The sequence below is a fragment of the Vicia villosa genome, unplaced genomic scaffold (assembly GCF_029867415.1).
Source record: "Vicia villosa cultivar HV-30 ecotype Madison, WI unplaced genomic scaffold, Vvil1.0 ctg.001488F_1_1_1, whole genome shotgun sequence".
NCBI classification, from domain to species: domain Eukaryota; kingdom Viridiplantae; phylum Streptophyta; class Magnoliopsida; order Fabales; family Fabaceae; genus Vicia; species Vicia villosa.
Window position 1 is genome coordinate 263,809 of NW_026705637.1, and position 26,006 is coordinate 289,814.

Below are 26,006 nucleotides of genomic sequence, written 5' to 3' on the forward strand. Positions count from 1 at the left end.
ATTTCATTTGATCCCATTTCAATTAGTCACATTTCGTTGATTCAAATAAAATCTCAATAGCACGGGGGAGTCAAGACTAAACTTTTCCTACATAGGAGAGGCTTGGAAAACCCTTATTGCATTCATTGCCCTACTACCGAGGAGACTATGCTCCATGTTCTCAGGGAGTGTATCATAGCTAGGTCGAGGCGGCTTTCTCTGGTCCAAGATAAACATGCTGTTGATTTTTTCTCTGCTAATAGGGATGCTTGGATTGATTCGAATTTAATGGGTTGGAATCATCTGAACTGATACAGTAATAATTGGAGAGATATTTGGGCTCAAGCTTGTTACACTTTATGGTTCTGGCGTAACCAAAAAGTTCATAATGATCATCAATATGTTATGCCTACTGAATTGGATAAGCACATCTTGGCTAGCGTTCAACAGTACAAGAGTAGCAAGAAGCTGCACATCATGAGTTCTATAAGAACAACAAGAGTGATGCTTATCAAGTGGCATCCTGTCGCCCTCGGTTTTTCTCGTGAGATACGAACTGACTCTTCTTTTTATTTTGAGTTTTGAAAATCAGAGAGTCGCCACCGACTTTTATTTTATCCAATTAAGGAAAGGTTTATAAATGAAACAGAAAAAGACCTTTAAGAGATTTTGGGTTCGGGGGTAGGTTATACAAAGGGAAGGTATTAACACCCCTTTGTATCCATGGTTATCCATGGGCTCTTAATTGCTTAGCTCACTTGTTCAAATCATTTGTCTTGCTTTGAAATGCTTGTATGTGGTTTTAAAATACATTTGTAAATTAACTTTGTAATGATCCTTGTGCGGATGTATACAAAGTATTTTATCTTTTGAAAGATGTTTTGAAAAAAAGATCTTTAACTTCGTAATGATCCTTGTTTGGATATATACAAAATGTTGTCTTTTTATGAAAGTTTTGTTTTAAAAACAGTGATATGTGAAACATTTGTTGTTTTGATTTTGAGTACGCAATTAGGAGATCTACCCTAAATTTACAAGGTCCTTTCCTATTTTCTTTTAGAAAATTTTCTTTAACTGGATACAGAAAGAAATTATTTGAATTGTATTTGAAACAGCAGAATTGATTTTGAAAAGAGTAACAGAGGGATTACCCTAAGAGGTGCAAGTGTGATTGTGTTTTATTTTTCAGGTATTTTTATCTTTGAAGTTAGTGATCTAACGCTTCAGTTATTATCATTGACACACACGCATTTTTATATGTACAGAAATTAAAGTGCGGGAATGTAAAATGCGGAAAGTAAATCTACGCTATTACATCGATTGTGCGAGAAATGTAAACTACGCTATTTACATGATTTTGACAACCTATACACTTATCTATGAATTTAAATTGCAATAAGATAAAAGGAACTATTTTTTTGGATTTTTTGGATGGTTGATTTTAATTAGAATTAATGCATAATCAATTTAATTAAATGAGAAAAAGGTAGAAATAAAATTTAAACCTAAAAATTAAGTCTAAAATATGTTCATATTGCTTATTAATTAATTTTAAAATAAAACTAATTTTTTTGGATTTTTGAAGTTGTTTTGGAAATTTATTAAGTTAATTAATATATAATTATGCAAATAATTATACACATAGATTAAACTTAAAGAGAAAAATATTCTAAATATGTGCAAAATTAGTTTATAATACATAAACCTAATTTAATAAAAAAGAAAATATTTTTTTCTGATTTTTTGATAGGTTAGAGATAATTAAAAGATAAATATATAAATATTATCTAATTAATTAAACAAAATATTTTAATTATGAAAAAAAAAAAATAACATATTTTTATGTCAAAAAATAATATATTATTTTATCAAACTAAAAATATTTTTTTCATATTTTTTTGATTTTTTAAAACTATTTTTAAATAATTTTACAAGGAAAATTAAATAAAATGAAAAATAAAAACATTTGATCAGGTGTGGTTGGCTGGTAAGTCTATAGCATGGACTAGCGCATCATATGCATTGGATGGATGGCTGAGTAAATCTGATGGTGATTGGAGCGAAGGTGCATGACACAAATATACCTGCAAAGCACTGGATCACAAGTTAATTTAAAACAAAACGCGCGCGCCCTTCAGCCAATAGGAAGGGGCCACGTCTCGTCTTCTTCCTCAGATCACATCTTTTACACCGCTCTTTTGCAGAGATCTGTAAAAAGCTTCGATCTATTATACCTGTTCAACACGAATAGGGGTTAGACATAAAAGAAATTTAGCGCGAGGTCATGGTTTGATTCGTCTAGTTCATACGAATTCAATGGTACCACTTAGAACCTGTAATTTTGCCTAAATTGTGAATCCCTAATTTTGAACTCAAGAACCCTAAAATGGTGATTCCTCGTACAGGTGTCCAAACACCAATTAAGTTTCCATCAACGATCAGAACATGAAAACAAACTCAAATATATGATTACATCGTGTTAAATATGCATGTATGATTATATTTTTGTGAGTTTTGGTTTGAACAAACCGTGAGCTTTTGAGCTTGATTCTGAGGTATGTTAAAGCTTGAAATTGATTTGGATAGGTTCAGTGATGTTTAAAGATCGTGTTTGAGTGTTTAGTTTGGATTGAAACTAGATTAAACTCAGAATTCGAAATTTGAATTTCTTTGAAATTTCCAAGTGGCTACAAGTATGATACAAGCATAGGATTGGCTCTGAATTCGTGTGTGTGTGTCTACTGAAGTATTCTAGTCCATTTATAGGCCATGGAAGTGCTGCAAACTTAAGCTATCAAGCATTGATTGCTTTTGAACTTTTGAATTTTTAAATAATAAAAACTTTGAATTCTTTGGCCATGGCTTTGAATTTCTTCATCCCTCTTGCTCTAGGCCTGCCATGTACTTCTATGCTGCAGAGTTGAATCAATTTTGATGGCTTTTGCTTAAGAACAAAGCATTGTATCATTATCTTACACCATTTCTTTTTTAATTTAACTTTAAATGTAATAAAATTAAACTAAAAAAGAAACAAAAAATGTTATGGGCCTTAGGTTGGTCGTGGGAGGCCCTTAGCATCATTAGAATCATGTTTGGATCATGAAAACTTGGTCTCTTTTGGAAGAAAAAAAAACATTTTTGATCAATGTTGGTTTCATGCATTTTCCCAAAAAATAGCCAACTTCAACAAGGCATATCTCCCTCAATTTTGATCATATGAAGGAGTTCTTGTACTTTTTAGAAACCTCAAGATGTCCTCTACAAGCTACTTTGGAAACTTTTTTCATTTGGAGAAGTTATCTTGATGTTATGGCCTTTGACAAAAAACCACTTTTTATTGACTTTGAAAATGACCTGTAATGTCTGAGCTCATATTTTTCAAATGGTAAATCCAATGACCATGGGATCAATTGCATTTGAAAGATAATTGAATTTCATTCAAAACAAGCTTTGGTTGGATTTTTTTTGAATGAACGAGGAGAGAGTTATGGCCGGTCAAAGTTCAGTTGACTTTTTAGGAGAAAACCCTAATTTTGAAACTTAGGGTTTTGTTGATTTTTGATCTTTTCTTGATGAATTATGATCAACCATTGATCAAATGATGAATATTTTTACAAAATATGGATGCTGACAAAAAATTTCATTTTTGACTGTCTGTTGACTTTTCGGTCAAACTGGTAGTCTGTTGACTGTTTGAGCTGCTGACTGTGCGTCTGAGCAAATTGAAGTTTGAAAATTTGTCTGGTGGTACTTTGAGACATATAGAGGTCCATGAAATCCATTTGAGGTCTCAAAAAACTCGTTCTCCTGAAAAAAACAAAAACCCTAGTTAGGGACTGTTTGTGTAGGAGACAGTTAAGCGTACCTGATTTTTGTGCAGTGCTGAGTCTCTGCTGATCATGTGATTATCAGAAGACTTCTAGAACAAAAATCTTGGAATTTTGAAATGCAAAAGATTGATTTGATTGATGGTACAAAACACGGAGAATCGTGCTGTCAGCGGGTTTGACTGTCAACTGGCTGTCCGGGCATTAACGTAACAGTTAAAGTAAAAATTCAACAGTTAAAGTTAATTTTTTCTTTTTGTTTTTTGTTGTGTTAATGGTGAAAATTTATTTACATGAGTTGTTAGAAAAACACAAATATAATAAATAAATAAAATATACTGTACGCGAAGGAAATTACCGATAATAACCTTGAAAAATATTTAATGCACAGAAAAATAAATATTTAACTAGCAGAAAACACACATAGTATTATCTTAATAATTAAACGACAGTACGACAGGTAGTACGACATTTAATACCGACAGTACAAATATTACATAATATAATGAACAATACGACAAATAAAACAAACGGTACATTATATGAAAGCGAAAGATACGACAAACTTTAAAAATGATGATTAAAAACCCATGCTATAAATAACAACATATAGATGAACGAGAGTGTAAGCAACCCAGGTCCGCATTTTTCAGGACTATGCAGACAGAAAAAGGACATGATCACCACCAAAACAGTGATGACCTTAAGAAAACACGTATCCATTCACTTTGCCATTTTTGCCGGGGAAGAAGAGAAAATAAATATGAGGTAGAAGTTTGAGAAATGAGTTGAAATTTGATGTGAGAATTTATGGACAAAATGAGAGGTATTTATAGAGTGAAAAGAAGGATAGAGACGTTGGGGAATGAAGTGATTCCGTACAAAAAAGGAAAATTTGAGTGGTAGTAGGATTTGAAAGAAAGTGTATGGTAGGGTTTGAAAAGAGAAATGTATGGAATAAAGTTAGGATTTGATTTGAAAGAAAAAGATTTGAAAAGAAAGGAAGAGATTTGAAAACAATAGTATAGTACAAAAATTAGTGGGAAACAAAAACCAATAATAATTTACTTGTTACCAGTACAGTCTGAAACCCCGGACTCTGCGCCTGCAAAATTTAATTAAGTACCAATTGCGTCAGTACTATTTATCTGCAAATAAATCTCAAATAAACAGCGTGTGTGAAGTGATAAACAGTACTTGGCGTTTGTGTAAGAATAAATTCAACAGCGAGCCAAAATACCGTATAAGAAAAATTCTAAAAACCGAGTATTCATAAAATCAGGATATTTATGAAATAAAATCCAACATTTTATGAAACTCCCAATTTTTAGACAGAAGTCTGTTGCCTTCTTTCTGAAAAAGATGCGGGCAAATTTTGGGGTATAACAGTTGCCCCTATTCAATCTTCTTAAACCTGAAGAGACTGATTGGAATCTGAAGGTAGAAGATGATTGAATATTTAGATGCCCTGAAAATTTGCACTTACCTCCACCGGAAGTGATGTTGGAAATTGCATTTGAATGTTGTCTGAGAAATGTTGTTGGCAGATCGAAACATTACCTGAGATGGGCTTTCAGATGCCATCTGGCAAATGTGTTGATGGTTTGTTCATCAGAATGAATCCTTTGATTATATCTTGATGAAGGATTTGAAAACCTCTGCGTTGATCATTACAGAACCGTTCGAGGTTAGCGATTTAAATCTTAGAGGCTGATCGTTACGGAACTGTCCAAAGTTTTTCTGCTTCAGATTTTGAAAGTTGATCTATGTGGAACCGTCTGAGGTATCGACTTAGATCTGAAGGTAGATCAATTAGGAACCGTCTGAGGTATCCGCTTTGGATCTTGAAGGTTGACTGCTTTAAGGAACCGTCTAAGGTATCGACTTAGATCTGAAGGTAGATCATTAAGGAATCGTCCAAGGTATCGACTTAGATCTGAAGGTAGACCATTAAGGAACCGTCCAAGGTATCGACTTAGATTTGTGTTGCTTGTTTTGAGTTGATAGGTGGTTCGAAAAGAGAGATCTCTTCAGAATGAATATTTGGTTTGATTATTATCTGAGAGGAATGTTCGTCTGAATAGAATCCAGGGGAACACTGCATGTGATTGAGAATAACTTTGCTGAAGATATTCGTCCACCTGAAAAAAATCAAGTTAGTGACATGCAATGTCATGATGCATGTAATGTATATGTTTGAGACTCTCAAACTAAATGAGAATCGTGCATGTTATGTATGTGTTTGTCATGAAACATCATATGCTATGTATGAATATGCGTATGATATATGACTTATGCAATTTAGAGCGTATCAAACTTCTGGTTGGGAAAATAAATCCCTGCTTGCCATTTTGGAAACGAAGGCATTATGATTGTTGATGATCTTTGCTATCTGGTTCGAGTACACTCAGCTGGGGAACTTCCTTACGGACCAGAGTACTCTGTTGAGGGATCTTTGACTACTGCTTGGAGATGAAGGTAATTTTGAAAGTTCTGATTTTGATGTTCCCTGAATGGGAATAAGAAAGATGCGTAATCCTCCGATGCACTATTTGACCAAGCCTTGGTGTGGAGGATCACACTTTTCTGGGGATAGTGACCTTGAGCATCCCTTCTAGGGAATAAGGTTTCTCGAATCACTTTGTTGGAGAGAAAAATCTCATTGAGGAATTTGCTGAGAAATGCATCTCTGTTGGGGACTTTTCTTCTGATGTTGGTTTCGGGATGATGTCCAGATGATTGGGACATTATCTGAATGCTATTCCTGTTTTTCTTATAAACATCAATCATATTCAAATGCATATGTTCATTCAAAATTATCATGGGGACGTTTACGTATTCAAAACAGAAAAAATGGAACCATTGATTTTGAGCATGAACTGTATTGATTTTGAAAGAGAGCCATAATAGGCGGATTAGTACAAGGAGACAAAAAATCCTAGTAGTAGGAAATTGTCATAACACTTTGAAAAGTACTTATAAAGAGAAATAGCTATGTGAAAACAATCCAGTCAAGTTTCAACTCTGCTATTGCCAATCTGTCTTCGAGCATCTCATCCCTCACTTGTTGGAAGAAAGTGATTGGACTGATTGGTGCCTTTGATGTGTTGAACCTTGAAGGTGAGTAGGTAGCCAAACGGGACATAGTCGTACGCTTTATTCCCTAACTTTTGCCTAGGCTGCCTTTTCAGGTTTTCAGCCTACCGGGATCATTATTATTTATTAGTCTCTAACTTTTGCCTGGATCGCCCTTTCAGGTTTTCAATCCACCGAGACGCTCATTTTTGCCTAAGTCGCCCTTTCAGGTTTTCAACTTAGCGAGCTTTTCTTTAAGCGAAGTACTTTTTGACTATGTCCGCATTTACAAGGTGTGGGAAATCCTCGCCATCCATAGTGGTAAGTAACATGGCTCCGCCGGAGAATACTTTCTTGATTACAAACGGTCCCTCATAAGTGGGAGTCCACTTGCCCCTGGGGTCACCTTGTGGTAAAATGATACGTTTGACAACCAAATCACCGGTTTGATATGCCTGACTTTTGACTTTCTTGTTGAAGGCTTTCATCATACGCTTCTGGTACAACTGACCATGACAAATAGTTGCGAGCCTCTTCTCATCAATCAAGTTTATCTGGTCCAACCGAGTCTGAATCCAATCGTCTTCATCTAGATCGGCTTCTTTCATAATCCTTAGGGAAGGAATCTGAATTTCAATTGGAAGAACTGCCTCCATACCATAGACTAAGGAAAATGGAGTTGCCCCTGTTGAAGTACGCGCTGATGTGCGATAACCATGAAGAGAAAAAGGTAACATCTCATGCCAGTCTTTGTAGGTTACTGTCATCTTTTGTATGATCTTTTTGATGTTATTGTTGGCAGCTTCTACCGCGCCATTCATCTTTGGCCGATATGGAGAGGAATTATGATGTTTGATCTGGAATTGCGTGCAGAGTTCAGTAATCATTCTGTTGTTTAAATTTGTGCCATTGTCTGTGATGATCCTTTCAGGGATGCCATACCGACAAATGAGATTGTGCTTGATAAACCGAGCCACCACATTCTTGGTAACTGAAGCAAACGAAGCTGCCTCTACCCACTTTGTGAAGTAGTCAATAGCGACTAGAATAAAGCGATATCCGTTGGAGGCAGTAGGCTTGATTTATCCAATCATATCAATACCCCACATTGCAAAAGGCCAAGGAGCCGTCATAACGTTTAATGGGACTGGGGGTACATGTACTTTGTCGGCATATATCTGGCATTTGTGACAGGTTCTAGAGTGACGATGGCAGTCTGTCTCCATGGTAGACCAGTAATAACCTGCTCTTAAGATCTTTTTAGCCATTTTATGTCCACTTGAATGAGTACCAAAAGCACCATCGTGTATGTCTTCCATAATCTGTTCTGCTTCCATCTTGTTCACACAACGAAGCAAAGTCGAGTCATGGTTGCGTTTGTACAGGATTCCATTACTTAGAAAGAATTTGGCATCAAATCTTCTTAGAAACTTTCTATCGTTAATGGACGCCCCTTCAGGGTACTCCTGGGCTTCGAGATATCTTTTTACTTCATGGAACCATGGTTTTTCTTCCATTCCTTCGGTATTAATCTCATTGCAATAGGCTGGTTCATTTTGTCTATAAATGGTGATCATTGGCGCCTCATTGTCCCACCTAACTTTGAACATCGATGACATGGTAGCTAAGGCATCAGCCAGTTGATTTTCTTCGCGCGGGATGTGTTCAAAAGTGATTTCTTCAAAATAAGGAATCAAACTCAGCACATATTCGTTGTATGGAATTAGATTCGGGTGCTTCGTGTCTCATTCCTCTTTGACTCGATAAATTACAAGGGCCGAGTCTCCGTAGACCTCCAAGAACTTGATTCTTAGATCGATTGCAGCTTTGAGACCCAAAATACATGCTTCATACTCGGCTATATTGTTAGTGCAGTTGAAACATAATCTGGCAGTGAATGGTGTATGTTGTAACACCTGAGGCCGAAGAAGGCGAGGGGTGGTTGCACCGTATGGAACACCTGGGCCCAATTGGGGCTAGGGTGGTCGCCACATCGGAATGAGAGGATCCTAAAGCCGTGCAGGTATGGGACTGCATGGTTAAAGGAAAGCTCATCAGGATTGATGGGTACTACCTATATCAACAAGATGCATCTTCTTTTCGGGAGCCCGTTCAATAAGAACTCCACAGTTAAACGTGCTTGACTTGGAGTAGTATTAGGATGGGTGACCTTCTGGGAAGTTTCCTAGAAAGCGTGCGAGTGAGGTAAAAGTATGCTGAAAAGACCCGTGTTGGTTTGTGGGGTCAGTCGATCATCCCAAAAGCAGTCTGGGGCGTTACAAATGGTACCAGAGCCAGACCTCTCCCAGTACGATGTGGTTCGAGGACAAACCATGCGGAAGCTGGTGGGCATGTAACACCTGAGGCCGAAGAAGGCGAGGGGTGGTTGCACCGTATGGAACACCTGGGCCCAATTGGGGCTAGGGTGGTCGCCACATCGGAATGAGAGGATCCTAAAGCCGTGCAGGTATGGGACTGCATGGTTAAAGGAAAGCTTATCAGGATTGATGGGTACTACCTATATCAACAAGATGCATCTTCTTTTCGGGAGCCCGTTCAATAAGAACTCCACAGTTAAACGTGCTTGACTTGGAGTAGTATTGGGATGGGTGACCTTCTGGGAAGTTTCCCAAAAAGCGTGCGAGTGAGGTCAAAGCATGCTGAAAAGACCCGTGTTGGTTTGTGGGGTCAGTCGATCATCCCAAAAGCAGTCTGGGGCGTTACATATGTCCTCCTGTAGGAGAAATGATCACAGCTCCAATTCCATTGCCAAGCGCATTAGAGGCTCCATCAAAAACCATAGTCCATCGGGACCCTGGCTCGGGTCCTTCCTCCGGTCCTGGTTGTTTGTAGTTAGTAACTAGCATAATGTCTTCATCTGGGAAGTCAAAGTTCAACGCTTGATAATCATCCACTGCTTGATGAGCCAGATGATCAGCTACCACACTTCCTTTGATTGCTTTTTGTGAAGTGTACTGGATGTCATACTCTGTTAAGATCATTTGCCATCTTGCTATTCTTCCAGAGAGAGCAGGTTTTTTGAACACGTATTTGATAGGATCCATTTTGGAGATCAGGAAAGTGGTATGGTTTAGCATATACTGTCTTAGTCGGCCAGATGAAGTTAGTCCAATCATAGTCGGCCTCGTCTTCATCATCAGAATCAAACAACAACATCATCTTCCTTCTTAACCTTATTCTTCTTCTTCTTCTTCTTTTTTTCTTCTTCTTCTTATCCTCCTTGCTCTAAGAGCTCTCAAGTTTCTCAACACATCAACATCTTGATTCTGGGGTTGGTTTTGCACAACACCCTCAACAGCAACATCTTGAGGCTCAGACTGGTTTTGCACCACAACATCCTCTGCAACAACATTTGGATTCTCAATATTGTTGGTAGATTAAGCAGAATAACTCATGTTAATTCTTTTGAATGAAGTTGTTTTTTTGTTTTGGTTCTTCTGCTTTTATATTGTTCCCTTTTGATTCTTCATCTTCTTATCTTGGAAGTTTAAAAACCAAAGATGTTCATTATTGTTTCTTTAATTCTATACGTTTACTAATCTCTTTAAAAGTTGGAAAGATTGCATACCTCGAGCTGTTCAAATTTAGTGGGTACTTATAATACAAGTTTTGATAACAATTCAAAAATGGTGTAGTGCCTATTCTAGTATGTTGATTTTGGTAAGATACGATTGACATTTATTCACATATAATATCACAACAGTTATTAGGAATACCTGTTGTTAAAGAGAGTGCACTTTCCAGTTTACTACGATGGTCATTGGACCATAATTGAAAGTATCGCATATACAACCACACACTACATAACAACGTCTGGTCTTGCGTGATTATATATATTTTCCAATCGTTGTTAAATGCATTTTCTGTAGTAGTGGGGAAACCTTTAGAGTATCTGTCGCCTCGGTTTTTTGTGGGATGCGAACTGACTCTTCTTTTATTTTTGAGTTATGAAAATCAGAGAGTCGCCACCGACTTTTATTTTATCCAATTAAGGAAAGGTTTATAAAAGAAACATAAAAAGACCTTAAAGAGATTTTGGGTTCGGGGGTAGGTTATACAAAGGGAAGGTGTTAGCACCCTTTGTATCCATGGTTATCCATGGGCTCTTAATTGCTTAGCTCAATTGTTTGAATCGTTTGTCTTGTTTTGAAATGCTTGTATGTGGTTTTAAATATTTTTGTAAAGAATTAACTTTGTAATGATCCTTGTGCGGATGTATACAAAGTGTTTATCTTTCGAAAGATGTTTTGATGGTTTAAAAAGATTTTTAACTTTGTAATGATCCTTGTTTATATACAAAGTGTAGTCTTTTGAAAGTTTGTTTTAAAAAAAACAGTGATGTGGAAAAGCTTTTGTTGTTTTTGATTGAGCAAGCAATTAGGAGGTATACCCTAAGTTCATAAGGCCTTTTCCCATTTCTTTAGAAAGTTTTCTTTGACTGGATATAGAAGAAAAATTTAAACTTTCGCATTTGAAATAATATGATTGATTTTGAAAAGAGTAATAGAGGGATTACCCTAAGAGGTGCAAGTGTGATTGTGTTTTGTTTTCAGATATATTATCTTTGAGATTAGTGATCTAGCGCTTCAGTTATTATTCTTGTCATACACACAATTTTATATGTACAGAAATTTAAAGTGCGGGAATGTAAAATGCGGAAAGTAAATCTACGTTATTACATCGATTGTGCGAGAAATGTAAACTACGCTATTTACATGAATTTGACAACCTATACACTTATCTATGAATTTAAATTGCAATAAGATAAAGGGAAAATATTTTTGGATTTTTGGATGGTTGATTTTAATTAAGATTAAGGCATAATTAATTTAATTAAAAGGTCAAAAATAAGAAATAAAATTTGAACCTAAAAATTAAGTCTAAAATATGTCCAAGTTGTTTGTTAATTAATTTTAAAATAAAATTAATTTTTTTTGTGATTTTTGAAATGATTTTGAAATTATTAAGTTACTTAACATTTAATTATACAAATAACTATACACATAAATTAAACTTAAAGAGAAAAATATTCTAAATATGTACAAAATTAGTTTATAATATATAAACCTAATTTAATAAAAAGAAAATATTTTTTCTGATTTTTTGATAGGTTAAAAATTATTGAAATGGAAATATATGAATATATATTGATTAATTAAACAAAATATTTTAATTATTAAGAAAAATAAAATATTTTTGTGTCAAAAATTAATACAATATTTTATCAACCCAAAAATATTTTTTGCATATTTTTCTGATTTTTAAAACTATTTTAAAATAATTTTGCAAAGAAAATTAAATAAAATAGAAAAATAAATTAAAACTGTGATCCTGTGTGGTAGGCTGGTGTGTCCATGGTATGGTTGTGCGTTTTGGTGTGTTGGATGTGCTTTCAGATTGATCCAATGGCTGTAAAAGAGAGAGCACCTGATATAATGGTGGAATTGATTGCACTGAATTCAAAGAGAATTCAAATCTCTGGCTGGGCCCACACGCGCCAAAACGAGCCAATGGAGAAGCAGGGACTGGCCACGCAGGCAGTCAACCTTTCAACGCTACTATTCATCTTCTTCTTCATGTTACCTGCAGATTTTGCTGCAGATTTAGCAGCCGATTTACCTGCGGATTTTTCTTTGTTTCTCCATGCTTCTTGGAACCTACATAAACGTGAAAATAAATTAACAAGAACAACCCAAATCCACTAAATGGCATGCTGGGAGTTCATTGGTGGTGTTAGTTTTGACTGAAACCCCCTCCATCTATGAAAACGAGAGCTTCACATCCTTGAGATTCAAAAATGGCACATTACGTTTTAGGGTTTATGGCTCACATGTGATACGTTGGATCATCTCTAAATCATGGTAAGAACTCATAGAAACCATTAGATTACATTGAAAAGCATTAGAACATGAGATATTAAAATTGGAAATTTAATAGAATATGGAGATATGGTTATGCATGTTCTAAGTACAAACAATCGTGGCTATTGGTCTGAACCTGTTCTATACTAGCCCAGGAGAAGATTGAAGTGATTATTTGGGATTGATATGAGCTTATACAAAGAAAACGAAAATGTTGAAAGTATGTGATGTTTTTTTTAGATTTTTATGAATTTCTTGGCTATCCTTTGGCTAATTTTCGTATGTGTTCTGTTTCTGAAGTATTCCAAGCCTTTTATAAGCAATAGGAGTGCTGCAAACTTAAGGTAACAAGCTTTGAGTGTCTTTGAACTTTTGAATTTTTTAATAATAAAAGCTTTGAATTTCTTGGCCATGGCTCCAATTTTCTTCACCCCTCTTGCCATAGGTCTTCTGTACCTCTATGCTGCAGAATTTGGATCAAACTTGGTGGCTCATGCTAAGGACAAAGCATTGAATCATTATCTTGAACCATTTCTTTTTTAATTTAACTTTAAATGAAATAAAATTAAACTAAAAAAGAAATAAAAAGGTCATGGGCCTAATGTTGGTCGTGGGAGGCCTTTAACATCATTAGAATCATGTTTGGATCATAAATGCTTGGCCTCTTTTGAAAAAAAAACAATTTTGATCATTGTTGGTTTCATGCATTTTCCCAAAAAATAGCCAACTTCAACAAGACATAACTCCCTCAATTTTGATCATATGAAGGAGTTCTTGTACTTTTTAGAAACCTCAAGATGTCCTCTACAAGCTACTTTGGAAGCTTTTTTGCATTTGGAGAAGTTATCTTGATGTTATGGGCTTTGACAAAAAACCACTTTTTGTTGACTTTGAAAATGACCTGTAATGTCTTGGCTCATATTTTCCAAATGGTAAACCTAATGATCATGGGACCAATTTCATTTGAAAGATAATTGAATTTCCTTCAAAATGAGCTTTGGTTGGAATTTTTCTGATGAACGAGGAGAGAGTTATGGCCGGTCAAAGATCAGTTGACTTTTTAGGAGAAAACCCTAGTTTTGAAACTTGGGGTTTTGTCGATTTCTGAACTTTTCTTTATGAATTAAGATAAACCATTAATCAAATGATGAATCTTTTGACAAAATATGGATGTTGACAAAAAATTGCATTTTTGACTGTCTATTGACTTTTCGGTAAAACTTGTCGTCTGTTGACTGTTTGAGCTGTTGACTGTGCGTCCGAGCGAATCGAAGTTTGAAAATTTGTTTGGTGGTACTTTGAGACATATGGAGATTCATGAAATTCATTTTTAGGTCTCAAAAACTTGTTCTCCTGAAAAAACAAAAACCCTAGTTAGGGACTGTTTGTGTAGGAGATAGTTAGGCGTACCTGATTTTTGTGCAGTGTTTAGTCTCTGCTGATCTTGTGATTATCAGAAGACTTCTAGAACAAAAATCTTGAAATTTTGAAATATGAAAGATTGATTTGACTGGAGGTACAGACACAGAGAATCGCGCTGTTAGCGGGTTTGACTGTTAACTGGCTGTCCGAGTATTATCATAGCAGTTAAAGGGAAAACTTAACAGTTAAAGTTAATTTTTTCTTTTTGTTTTTGTTGTGTTAATGGTGAAAAATTATTTACATGATTTGTTGGAAAAACACAAACATAATAAATAAAAAATATATTGTACGTGAACGAAATTAGCGGTAATAATATTGAAAAGGATTTAATGCACAGAAATAAAAATTTAACTAGCAATAAACACACATAATATTATCTTACTAATTAAACGACGGTACAACAGATAGTATAATATTTAATACTGACAGTACAAATATTACATAAAAATATAGCAAACAGTACGACAAATATAATGAACTGTACATTATTTGAAAGCGAAAGATACGATAAACTTTAAGTATGACGATTAAAAACCCATGCTATAAACAACAATATATAGATGTAAGGGAGTGCAAGCATCCCAGGTCCGCATTTTTCAAGACTATGCAGACAGAAAAAAGACATGATCACCGTAAAAACAGTGAGGACCATAAGAAAAAATGTATCCACCCACTTTGCCATTTTTTGTCGGGGAAGAAGAGGAAATAATTATGAGATAGTATGATAGAAATTTGGGAGATGAGTTAAATTTGATGTGAGATTTTATGGAAAAAATGATGGGTATTTATAGAGTGAAAAGAAGGATGGAGACGTTGGGGAATGAAGTGATACAGTACAAAAAAAGAAAGTTTGAGTGGTAGTAGGATTTGAAAGAAAGTGTATGGAATAAAGTTAGGATTTGATTTGAAAGAAAGAGATTTGAAAAGAAAGGAAGAGATTTAAAAATAATATAGTACAAAAAATTAGTGGGAAACAAAAAACCAATAATAATTTAATTGTTACCAGTACAGTCTGAATCCCCGATCTTTGTGCCTGCAAAATTTAATTCTGTACTAACTGTGTCAGTATTATTTATCTGAAAATAAATCTCAAAATAACAGCGTGTGAAGTGATAAACAGTATTTGGCGTTTGTGTAAGAATAAATTCAATAGCGAACCAAAATACCGTATAAAAAATACTCTAAAAACTGGGTATTCATAAAATCAGGATATTTATGAAATAAAATCCAAGATTATATAAAACTCCAAATTTTTAGACAGAAGTCTGTTGTCTTCTCTTTGAAAAAAGATGCAGGCAAATTTTGGGGTATAACAGTATCTATGAGGCTAAGGAAACAAATATAAATACCTTGGACTTATGTGTTTTTTGTATATAGAGAGTTAGAAAGATTGAAAAAAAAAATTGTTAGAAAATAGTGTTTGTTCTTGGGTGACTATTTTCTTCTAACTCATTTATAATCTTTTGTAACTATTCTTGAAAGTATAGTGAATTATAAAGTTACTCTCTCTATTAAAGTAGACCGATTTGATCGAACTGGATTAACAAATTATTGTTTTCTTGTCTTTTACCTTCGATATCATTGATTATAGTTTGTTTTTGTTGCTTAAGCCCATTTAATTTTGTTATCATTGTTGTTTATCTCACACATATATACACTACTTGACGCATATATATTAAGGTTAAATTCAACAAAAAATTGATGTGTTTGAACGTATCAACAAATATTTTATTATTAGAGTTTTCACGACAATTAAAATACAGTTTTATTTCAAATTTTTTGGTTATTTGATTTCAATCACTATTTTAATAAAAAAAAATATAACATAACTATTTGTTTTAATAAATTTGCATATTTTAAAGTTTTTAGAAATATTTAATTTATCTATTCACAACATACAAATTTAAATATGGATAAGAATTTATCATTTTCATAGCGATAATAACCTATATAAATATAATATTTTATCTTTTTTTTATTTATGAAATATTAAAAACTGTTATTCTAATAATTTGTTTTCTATATGTTCATTTAATATATTATAATAATTTAATAATATTTAAAATATACAATTACATGTACTACCATTTAACTCTAAAAGTAAATATACATAATTTAAAGACCGCCACCCTCAAACATTTGCTCATAGTTTTAATTTAATGAAACTTTTATTAAGATGAAAGGATAAATCTATGTGCTTGAGACCAATATATGTTTTAAAACACTTATAAACACAACATATTATATTCATCTCTCCACATAGATACACTAAATTTAAATATAAAACTTTCAGATTCCATTTTTTAATTAATAAATTGATAAAACTTTCGGATTATATATGAAATTATTTGTTAAAAAAACCGCAGGCGGAAACCTATAACAAGTCCTTTGTGAATGCATTAGAATCGCGAAATTCAAGTATTCTTGTTAGTACAATTTAATTTAAACTGAAATTATAAATTCTAGTTCTCCAAGTTTCTATCCAAACCATCCGACGATATTCTTGGTCAAAATCAATCTTATAACAGAAAGCTACGGAATATTTTATTAGATTTAATATTTAAATATAATCTAAGTTAAGTAGGTCTAAGCCCAATTAGGGTGTATATAAATAGTCCTATGATTCTAATTATAAAGTTTATTGCAGCAACAATGAACAGTGTTAAAAAACTCGAGAGTGAGTCTACTGAATTACCCGATTGTATTATATCACATATCTTTTCAAAGTTAAGTTTGAAGACTTTGGTGAAAACTAGTGCTTTGTCCAAACAATGGTATCACGAATGGGGATTACGGAAGGATCTCAATTTTGATCTTCATAACATGTTTGATCATTATAATATAATTCCTGAATTACCAAAAACCCTGTCACTCCTTCGAGAGGCTCAATCTCAATTTGCCACAAGATTGGATAATTTCATGTTAAAATATCATGGTGATATGATCCGTTCAATCCGAGTGAATTTTCCATTAGGCCATGATCATACTGATGTCATTGATAGATTACTTCACAAAGGACTTCTTAAGGGTGTCAATCGTATTGAGTTTCTTTTCGCATATAAAACTCATGATGATGATGATATTGATTTGGAAATAATAAAGCCATACAATTTTTCGTTTCCTTTCTTATCTAACAATAATTCTGTGACGTATTTGCATCTACAGAACTGCCACATAGCACAACATATAGAATTTTCGGAATTGAAGAATTTGACAACTCTTGTATTGCATCTAATTCCTTTGAGATCTGACTTAAAAGTAATCAGTTCAACATTGCTTCATTTGAACATTAAGTGCGGGGATATAGTTTCGAGCCCGTGGAATATAGATATTAGTGCATCAAATCTCTCTTCCTTTGAATATCATTCTAAGTCTAAATACTTTGGACTTTCACACAGAGTGAAGATTAAGTCTCACAAGTTATCGAAGTTTAGCTCTATAGCTAGTAAGATTTCTAAGTTTGTCGATTTTTCTAAAATGGAAAATTTGACAACAATTGTGTTGGATGGACTCCATGAATGTGTTCAAACTAAAGTCATGCCTCATTTACTTTCTAAATGTCTCCAACTTGAAGACATCATCTTTAAAAATTGCAGGTTCACTTGTGATTTGAAAATTATCAGTGCAAAGTTACGTCATTTGACCATAATTAATTGTTGCCATAAGAATCTCGATTTTTATAAGATAGATATTGATGCTTTGAATCTCTCATCCTTTGAATATAGAGATTACAGGAGCCTAATCACTGTTGAGGCTCCAAAGTTATTGAAGGTTTTTTGGGATGAAGGTTTTAGAGAAAAAAAATATATATATAACTTTACTACGATTGCAAGATTACATCAAGTTGAGGATTTAGCTATGCATATGACGCTTCCACTGGTAAATCACTCAAAACTCATACATGCTAGTTGATGTTTATGTGTTTGTCAATAATTTCTTTTAATTGACTTTAAATGTTATTGGTGTAAACAGATATCCAAGCTAACAGAGGATTTGGTTCAATTTCAAAATCTTAGACGATTGAAATTATTTATTGAGGGAGTATATGATCCTAATATGGACTACTTTTGGATTTTAGATATTGTAATGGCTTCTCAACGTCTTCAAAAACTTTCTGTAACGGTAAGTAATTCAACCCTTTTGTTTTTTTGTTTTGTTATTTTTTAAGTACTATCTTACAATTTTACTATTTTTATGAATAATAATTTTCAAAATAGTCATATACAAATCAATCTTATGAAATTAAACTTGTATTTTTATGAATAATACAAGTTTTATTATCCTCATCTAAATAGTCACATGCCTAATGAAAATTTAAAATGTTTGTATGTATAAATCATCTATTTTAGTATTATGACGGTTATTTTTCAATTTTCAGATTCAAAATGCACACGAGAAAAAATCACATATGATTGGATCTCATAGGCAAAGAAGAGAATATGCAGGATTTTTTCATAATGATTTAAAGTATGTGCAGCTACATGGTTGTGTTTGTTCAACGAATATAATTGAGTTAGCTAGTCACCTATTGAGGAGTGCAAAATCGCTTAAGCAAATTACTTTTAGTTGTCGTGACAATTTCTATATAGGTGATGGAAGATGGACCGAGGGCTCTAATGGTTGTTGTTGGTTTGAACGAAATCTTATTCATGAGATGCTTAAAGATGAAGTAAAAGAACAATGTCAACTCATTATTTTGTAAGTGGAGTTTGAAAAATGCAGCAGAAGCATTGAGGCCAAGGCAATTGACACCTCCACTTATAAACAACACACAGACACCAATTGGATTGGAAACAGTGTATGCTTACTCCAATCCATTTGGCGCCTCCACTTATCATTGTGGCATTGTTTTATTTTGGTTTCTTTTATGTGTTTTTAATTCTAATTTTAATTGTCTAATACGGTAAATTCTTGCACCAGTAAATAGAGATAAAATTGCTTCAATTCAATGAAAGTAATTTTCTATTTCTAATTAACTTAATTACAATCGTTTTGGTCTCTTTTATATGTTTTAACTCTTCGATAAGAAAATAGAAAGACCATAAAATAAAATAAAAATAACTGAGTGCAGGGCAACTCTACATCTTCTACTTCCTACAATATTGGAAATGCTTTCATGATATACAAAATAAACACAAACGCCATAATAAGTGTGTTTTATATACTATGTTAGATATTAGGTCTTAAAGTTGTGTTTATTTACTATTTTATTTGTGTTAGTATTTTTACTCTTTGAATAATTTATGGGACAGAGAACTTTCTTTCGGAATGTTATTATGTGAGAATGATATCGTTATCAATGATTTAATTTAATTTATGATTTAATATATATATATATATATATATATATATATATATATATATATATATATATATATATATATATATATATAACCTGTTTATTTCATTATACAATTTACTACACAAATAATTTAATTAAAAAAAACGGACACATTTGAACACTAATTATTTATAATAAATTTATGTACAATTAATTATTCCCACTAATATTTTATGATTTAGTGATGTTAGACATTTAAGTCGAGTTAGTCTATATTTTCTTTTTTATTTTTGAAAAATGTAATTCAATCCACACCTGAAAACTATCTCCGGAATTTTATTGTGTTCATTTGCTAAATTTTTTTTTTCTGTTAGATATTTTTTCATAGCCATTGTCGACAATCCATATTAAACAACTCTTTCAATAATCAACTGGTCATTTTATTGCTTGTTACTTGTTTGTGTGTTAAAAACCCCATTGTCTGAAAAGAAAATGATCCTTTAAATGTACATTTCATTGGTAAAGTTTTTATTTTTATAAAAAAGGGCGCAACGCAACGCTGCCAGGAGATCAAAAACTTGTTATGTTATGTCCTTTTAAAAATTAAAATTGATTGTAAGTAATTACAAAATCTATTAGATTCAGAAGATCTTTTTAAGCATTTTTCTTGAAGACTTATTCAACTAAGGATCTATTTTTCTTGAAGACCTATTTCATTATTGTCGAACCAATATACCATAGATGCTCCAAAATAACTAGTCAAGTCCTTTGAAAGAGACTTGAGATAACTAGTCAGGTCCCAACCATTAGATAAAGATGAAAAGTAATCAGTTGCTGAACCAATAAGAGATACCTATTACAGGGGTAACACTAATCTAAATTATCAAATGTGCTAAAATACTACCAAAAGCTTCATGTCTTGGATAATTATATAGTCAAACATGCTTGACTTCAAACATAAAAAATTACAGCAAGTGCACATACCCACCCTACAAGGTCATGGCCATTTAGATTCACAATAAATTTAAGTCATAGCCTGAAATCTCTCGCTTTCATCTCTATTCATTTGAGTCTTAGCCCGAGATCTGAGGACCAATACGGACTGGCCTGCAAGAACATTAAACACCATTCATTTAAGTCATAGTCTGAAATCTCTCGCTTTCATCTCCAATCCTGACGAAGAAAAAATAACAGATCAAGCGATAAACCAACATGTTATGTTACATGTACTCTATTACTTTGAAGAATATTAGGCAGTGAACACTTTAATCGAATAATGAAGTGCTTATCATCTTTATTTTGGTGATTTAAGAATCACCACTGCATGACTCACTATACCTCTTATTCATGAGAGAAACATCCTTAACTAAGATAATCATACATTATAGCCAAATAGAGAAACTCCCCTGCATGACTAATTTATTTATAGAGTCAAATAGAGAACTTACGGTATAACTATAGAAAATCCTCAAATAAAATTAGAATAATTATACTCGATACAAATAGGCCAACCAGCTCCCCAACTTGAATATGATCATAAAAACCAAAAACAATATTTGTCAAATCACATACCTACAATAGGGAATTAACTTAAGGTTTCCAAACTTTGATAATAATAACTGATGAAAATAAAGAGCTATCGAACACAAGCAGAAGTAAAAACTAGATGGAGCTTCACGTATGCATGGTCACTATCATGTGTTACTCACGTGTGCATGTATGTAGTTAGTTAGAATAAAATGACGTGGCATTAGCTTACTATATATGTACCATACCGTGTAACCGTTTTCAGTTAGAGAGTATAATGAAGATCACTCTTTCTTCTCCATCTTTATCAATTTTCGTTCATTGTTTTTCCTCCATTAATGGAGTTCTTAGATTGCTTTGATGGTATCAGAGCAGGTTGATCCTGCTCTGTTTCCGCTGCGTTAACGAGTTCTAGATCTGATTAATTGGTGATTGATGACGATCGCAAATTCTTGATCGTTCGTTTTCGTTTCGTTTCTTCTTGATTTGCGTTTTTCTTGTTTTCTTTCTCTTCTGCATTTTGTTTCGTTGTTAATCTTTCTGCATATAGCTATGGCGAGAAACACTAACAACAACAACAATGGAAATCAAGTGGATCAACTCGATCCTTACTATGTTCATCCATCGGAGAATTCATCTACAGTTTGTGTTACACCAGCTCTATCTGGTGATAACTATCACGCGTGGTCAATGAAGATGAGGAGAGCGTTGGCTATGAAGAACAAATTCAAGTTTGTTGATGGTTCCATACCAGTACCTAATGAAGGTGATCTCAACTATGCAGCATGGCAGAGATGTAACAATTTGGTACACACATGGATCATTAATTCAACTGCGCCATCAATAGCTCAGAGTGTTGTGTTCATTGATAATGCTATTGACATGTGGAATGATCTTAAGGATCGGTTCATGAGAGGAGATCGCATTAGAGTTGCACAATTGTATCAAGAAATCTCCAATCTCAAACAAGGTAACGAGAAGATTACAGATTATTTCACTGAATTGAGAGGATTATGGGAAGAATTAGACCAATATAGGCCTGTTCCAAATTGTACTTGTCGTATTCCATGCACATGCTTAACTATGAGAAATGTTAAGAATTTCAAATCTGAGGACAGGATAATTCAATTTCTGATTGGATTGAATGAGGAGTATCAAGGTGTAGCATCGCAAGTATTGCTGATGGATCCTATGCCTCCTATAAACAGAGTTTTCTCTTTGGTGATGCAACAAGAGAGGAAGCTGCAGTATGGAGCAAATGTGTTAGGCACGAGTGTGACTGATGAGAATGCAGGGTTAGTGAATGCCGTAGAAGGACAAAAGCAATATGGAAGAGGAAGAGGAAATGGTAGCCAATACCAAGGAAGAGGAAGAGGAAATATCAAGGTTTGTACCTATTGTGGCAAAACTGGCCACATTGTTGATGGATGCTACAAGAAGCATGGTTATCCTCCAAACAATGGTAGAGGAAACTCTTATGTGAATCAAGTTGAAAGTGAAGAAGCAGAGACAAAGTCATCTTTTGGATCTACTAGTGAGAGTGGAAGTATGACTCTAACCAAGGAGCAGTATCAATCCTTAATGACTTTGCTGGAGAAGAGTACAGGTTCTATCAATTTGACCAAAGGAGGAGGTAATTCTTCTATAACCTGTTTTAGTAGCCATGATAAAAATGATTGGTTACTCGATACTGGAGCTACTCATCACATTTGTTTTTCCATAGATTGGTTTGATACATATACTGAGATAAGTCCTATCACTGTTAACTTACCAAATGGGAATTCTATTATAGCTTCAGTTTCAGGCAATGTGAAACTTTCAGAATTGCTTACTATTCAAAATGTGCTTTATTTGCCACAATTTGAAGTCAATCTAATATCTGTGTCAAAGCTTTGTAGAGAGCAGGATTGTAATCTTGTTTTTAGTACTGATGGCTGTATGATACAGTGAAAGAAGGATTTGAAGAGGATTGGTTTGGCTAAAGAGCTCAATGGACTATATCACTTGGATGCAAGAAGGACCAATGATGTAGGTCTTGTTTCTAGTGTGTTTGTAAATAAGAAAGTTGTAAATGAAACAAAGGTGCCACCTAGTGTATTGTGGCATCTTAGACTAGGACATCTCTCTTTTGATAGAATGAGTTGTATGAGTAAAATGTACAGTTACATTCCTAGTGGTATTCATGGTGCATGCGATGTTCGTCAGCAAGCAAGACAGAAAATTCTGCCATTTCCCATCAGTAGTCATAATGCAAATAAAGCTTTTGAACTTGTGCATTAATTTATTTGGGGACCCTTTAATACTCCTTCTGTTCATGGTTATAGATATTTCTTTTATCCATTCTTGATGCCTGTAGTAGGCATGTGTGGGTGGTAATGCTTAAAACTAAGTCTGAAGCATCACATAAAATCAAAGATTTTATTAACATGGTAGAGACACAGCATGAGTCCACAGTTAAGATTGTCAGGAGTGACAATGGTGTTGAGTTGGCCATGCCCGTGTATTATGCTTCTAAGGGAATAATTCATCAAAAGAGTTGTGTGTACACTCCACAACAAAATGGTAGAGTTGAAAGACGACACCAACACATTCTAAATATTAGCCGTGCACTCATGTTTCAATCTGGATTGGCAAAAGAATACTGGTCCTATGCGGTTCTTCATGCAGTTTTTCTTATGAATAGAATTCCAACAAAGATCTTGGATAATAGGTCGTCTTATGAGGTGTTATATGGCTCTGCCCCAGACCTCAGTTCTTTAAAGGTGTTTGGTTGCCTGGGTTATGCCTCGACTTTACCAAACAATCGACACAAATTTGATGCAAGAGCACGCAAGTGTGCTTTCTTGGGTTACAAGCCAGGTATGAAAGGTTTTATACTTGTGGATGTTATTGATCATGATATCCTTGTGTCTCGCAATGTGAAGTTCTATGACCTTGAATTTCCATTCAAAACTCTTGGTAATGATGATGTTCCAACAGATATTTACCTTGACCAGGATGGTATTGATTGTCCTGAGCATAATTCTTCACACTCTACTACTTATTCTGACCAAGGGCAAACTTATTCACCATCAGTTTGTGACTTGGCCATTCCTCATAGTAATGATGCCTCTCCTATAGTGGAATCTGCTCCGGTTCCACCTCTTTCCAGCATTGAACCTCAAAATACCTCTCCTATTTCTTCTTCATCTGAATTGTCATTCACATCAGATGATACAGCCACTCTTTCTAAACCTTTATCACCACCATCCACCAATACTTCTTCCCACCTTGCATCCAGAAAATCCCTTCGAGTTGCAAAGCCTCCTAGTCATCTTAAAGACTATGTTTGCAACTCCTATACTTCTCCATCATGCTCTTATCCTCTCACTGATTCTATCTCCTATTCTGGAATTTCTTCTAAGCATAAGGCATACATCATGGCATTGGCTTCTGAAGTTGAACCTTCTAATTTTCTCAATGCTTCTAAGGATCCTCGCTGGGTTGCAGCTATGGACAAAGAAATTGAAGCCCTGAACAGCAATAACACATGGGAGTTTGTGGATCTGCCACCTAATGCTATTCCCATTGGAAACAAGTGGGTTTTCAAAATAAAGAGGCATGCAGATGGTTCCATTGAACGGTTTAAGGCGCGTCTTGTGGCTCAAGGTTTTAATCAGACTGAAGGGTTAGATTATTTCGAAACCTTCTCTCTTGTAGCCAAACTTTCAACTGTTCGTGTGCTCCTGGCCTTAGCTGCCATTCACGGGTGGCATTTACATCAACTAGACGTAAATAACGCCTTCCTACATGGTGACCTACACGAGGCAGTCTACATGAAAGTGCCCAATGGTGTGTCTCCTCCAAAACCTGGCCAGGTGTGTAGATTAATCAAGTCGTTATATGGCTTAAAGAAAGCTAGCCGGCAATGGTTTGAAAAGTTAACAACGTTTCTTCATGCTCAAGGTTTTGTCCATGCCCATGCAGATCACACGTTATTTACTAAATCCTCTCCTACTTCATTTACAGCTCTCCTCGTGTACGTTGATGACATAATCTTGGCAGGCACTTCTCTCACAGTTTTTGAAGAATTAAAAGTTGCGTTGGACCACACATTTCACATCAAGGACTTAGGTCAACTAAAGTTTTTTCTTGGGCTCGAGGTTGCACGTTCATCCAAGGGCATTACTCTTTGCCAAAGAAAATATTGCTTGGAGTTACTTCATGATTCGGGTCTCAGTGGCTGCAAGCCTGTTTCAACTCCTTTAGATGCCTCCACTCGTCTTCATCAAGACACCAGTTCTGCTTTCACGGACATCACTGCTTATAGACGTTTGGTTGGAAGATTGCTCTATCTCACTACAACCAGACCTGATATTGCTTATGCCACTCAGCAATTGAGTCAGTTCATGAGTGCTCCTACTGAAGTTCACTACCGGGCTGCTCTCCATGTGCTTCGTTATCTCAAAAGATCACCTGCACGTGGCATTTTCTTGCCCAAAGCTTCAAGTCTCCAAATTTTAGGATTCAGTGATGCTGATTGGGGAGGCTGCATTGACACACGACGCTCTATTACAGGTTATTGCTTCTTTATTGGCCAATCGCTCGTGTCTTGGAAGTCTAAGAAGCAAGCCACCGTTAGTTGTTCTTCTGCTGAGGCAGAATACCGTGCACTTGCTTCAGCAACTCGCGAACTCCAATGGCTATGTTTTCTCCTTCATGATTTGCACCAACATCCGTCTCGTTTGCCTGTTCTTTATTGTGACAATCAAAGTGCTTTACATATCTCTGCCAATCCCGTGTTCCACGAACGGACGAAACATCTTGACATTGATTGTCACTTGGTTAGGGAGAAACTGCAGGCTGGTCTTATGCGTTTACTCCCGGTTACTTCGCAACAACAAGCTGCAGATGTGTTCACAAAGTCTCTTGGCCCACGTCCTTTCTTTGATTGTATCTCCAAGCTTGGTTTGGTTGATATCTACCAGCCTCAAGCTTGTGGGGGGGTAATAACTGATGAAAATAAAGAGCTAT

The 26,006-nt window shown here is 34.6% G+C and overlaps 1 protein-coding gene across 1 annotated transcript; it reads left to right on the plus strand.

The window, feature by feature from the left end:
- The first annotated feature begins 16,837 nt into the window (after window positions 1-16,837).
- LOC131635440 (uncharacterized) lies at window positions 16,838-18,887 on the plus strand. Its single transcript, XM_058906062.1, has 3 exons — window positions 16,838-18,064; window positions 18,158-18,307; window positions 18,564-18,887. The coding sequence occupies exons 1-3, from the start codon at window positions 16,838-16,840 to the stop codon at window positions 18,885-18,887; spliced, it is 1,701 nt and encodes a 566-aa protein (XP_058762045.1).
- Window positions 18,888-26,006: the final 7,119 nt, after the last annotated feature.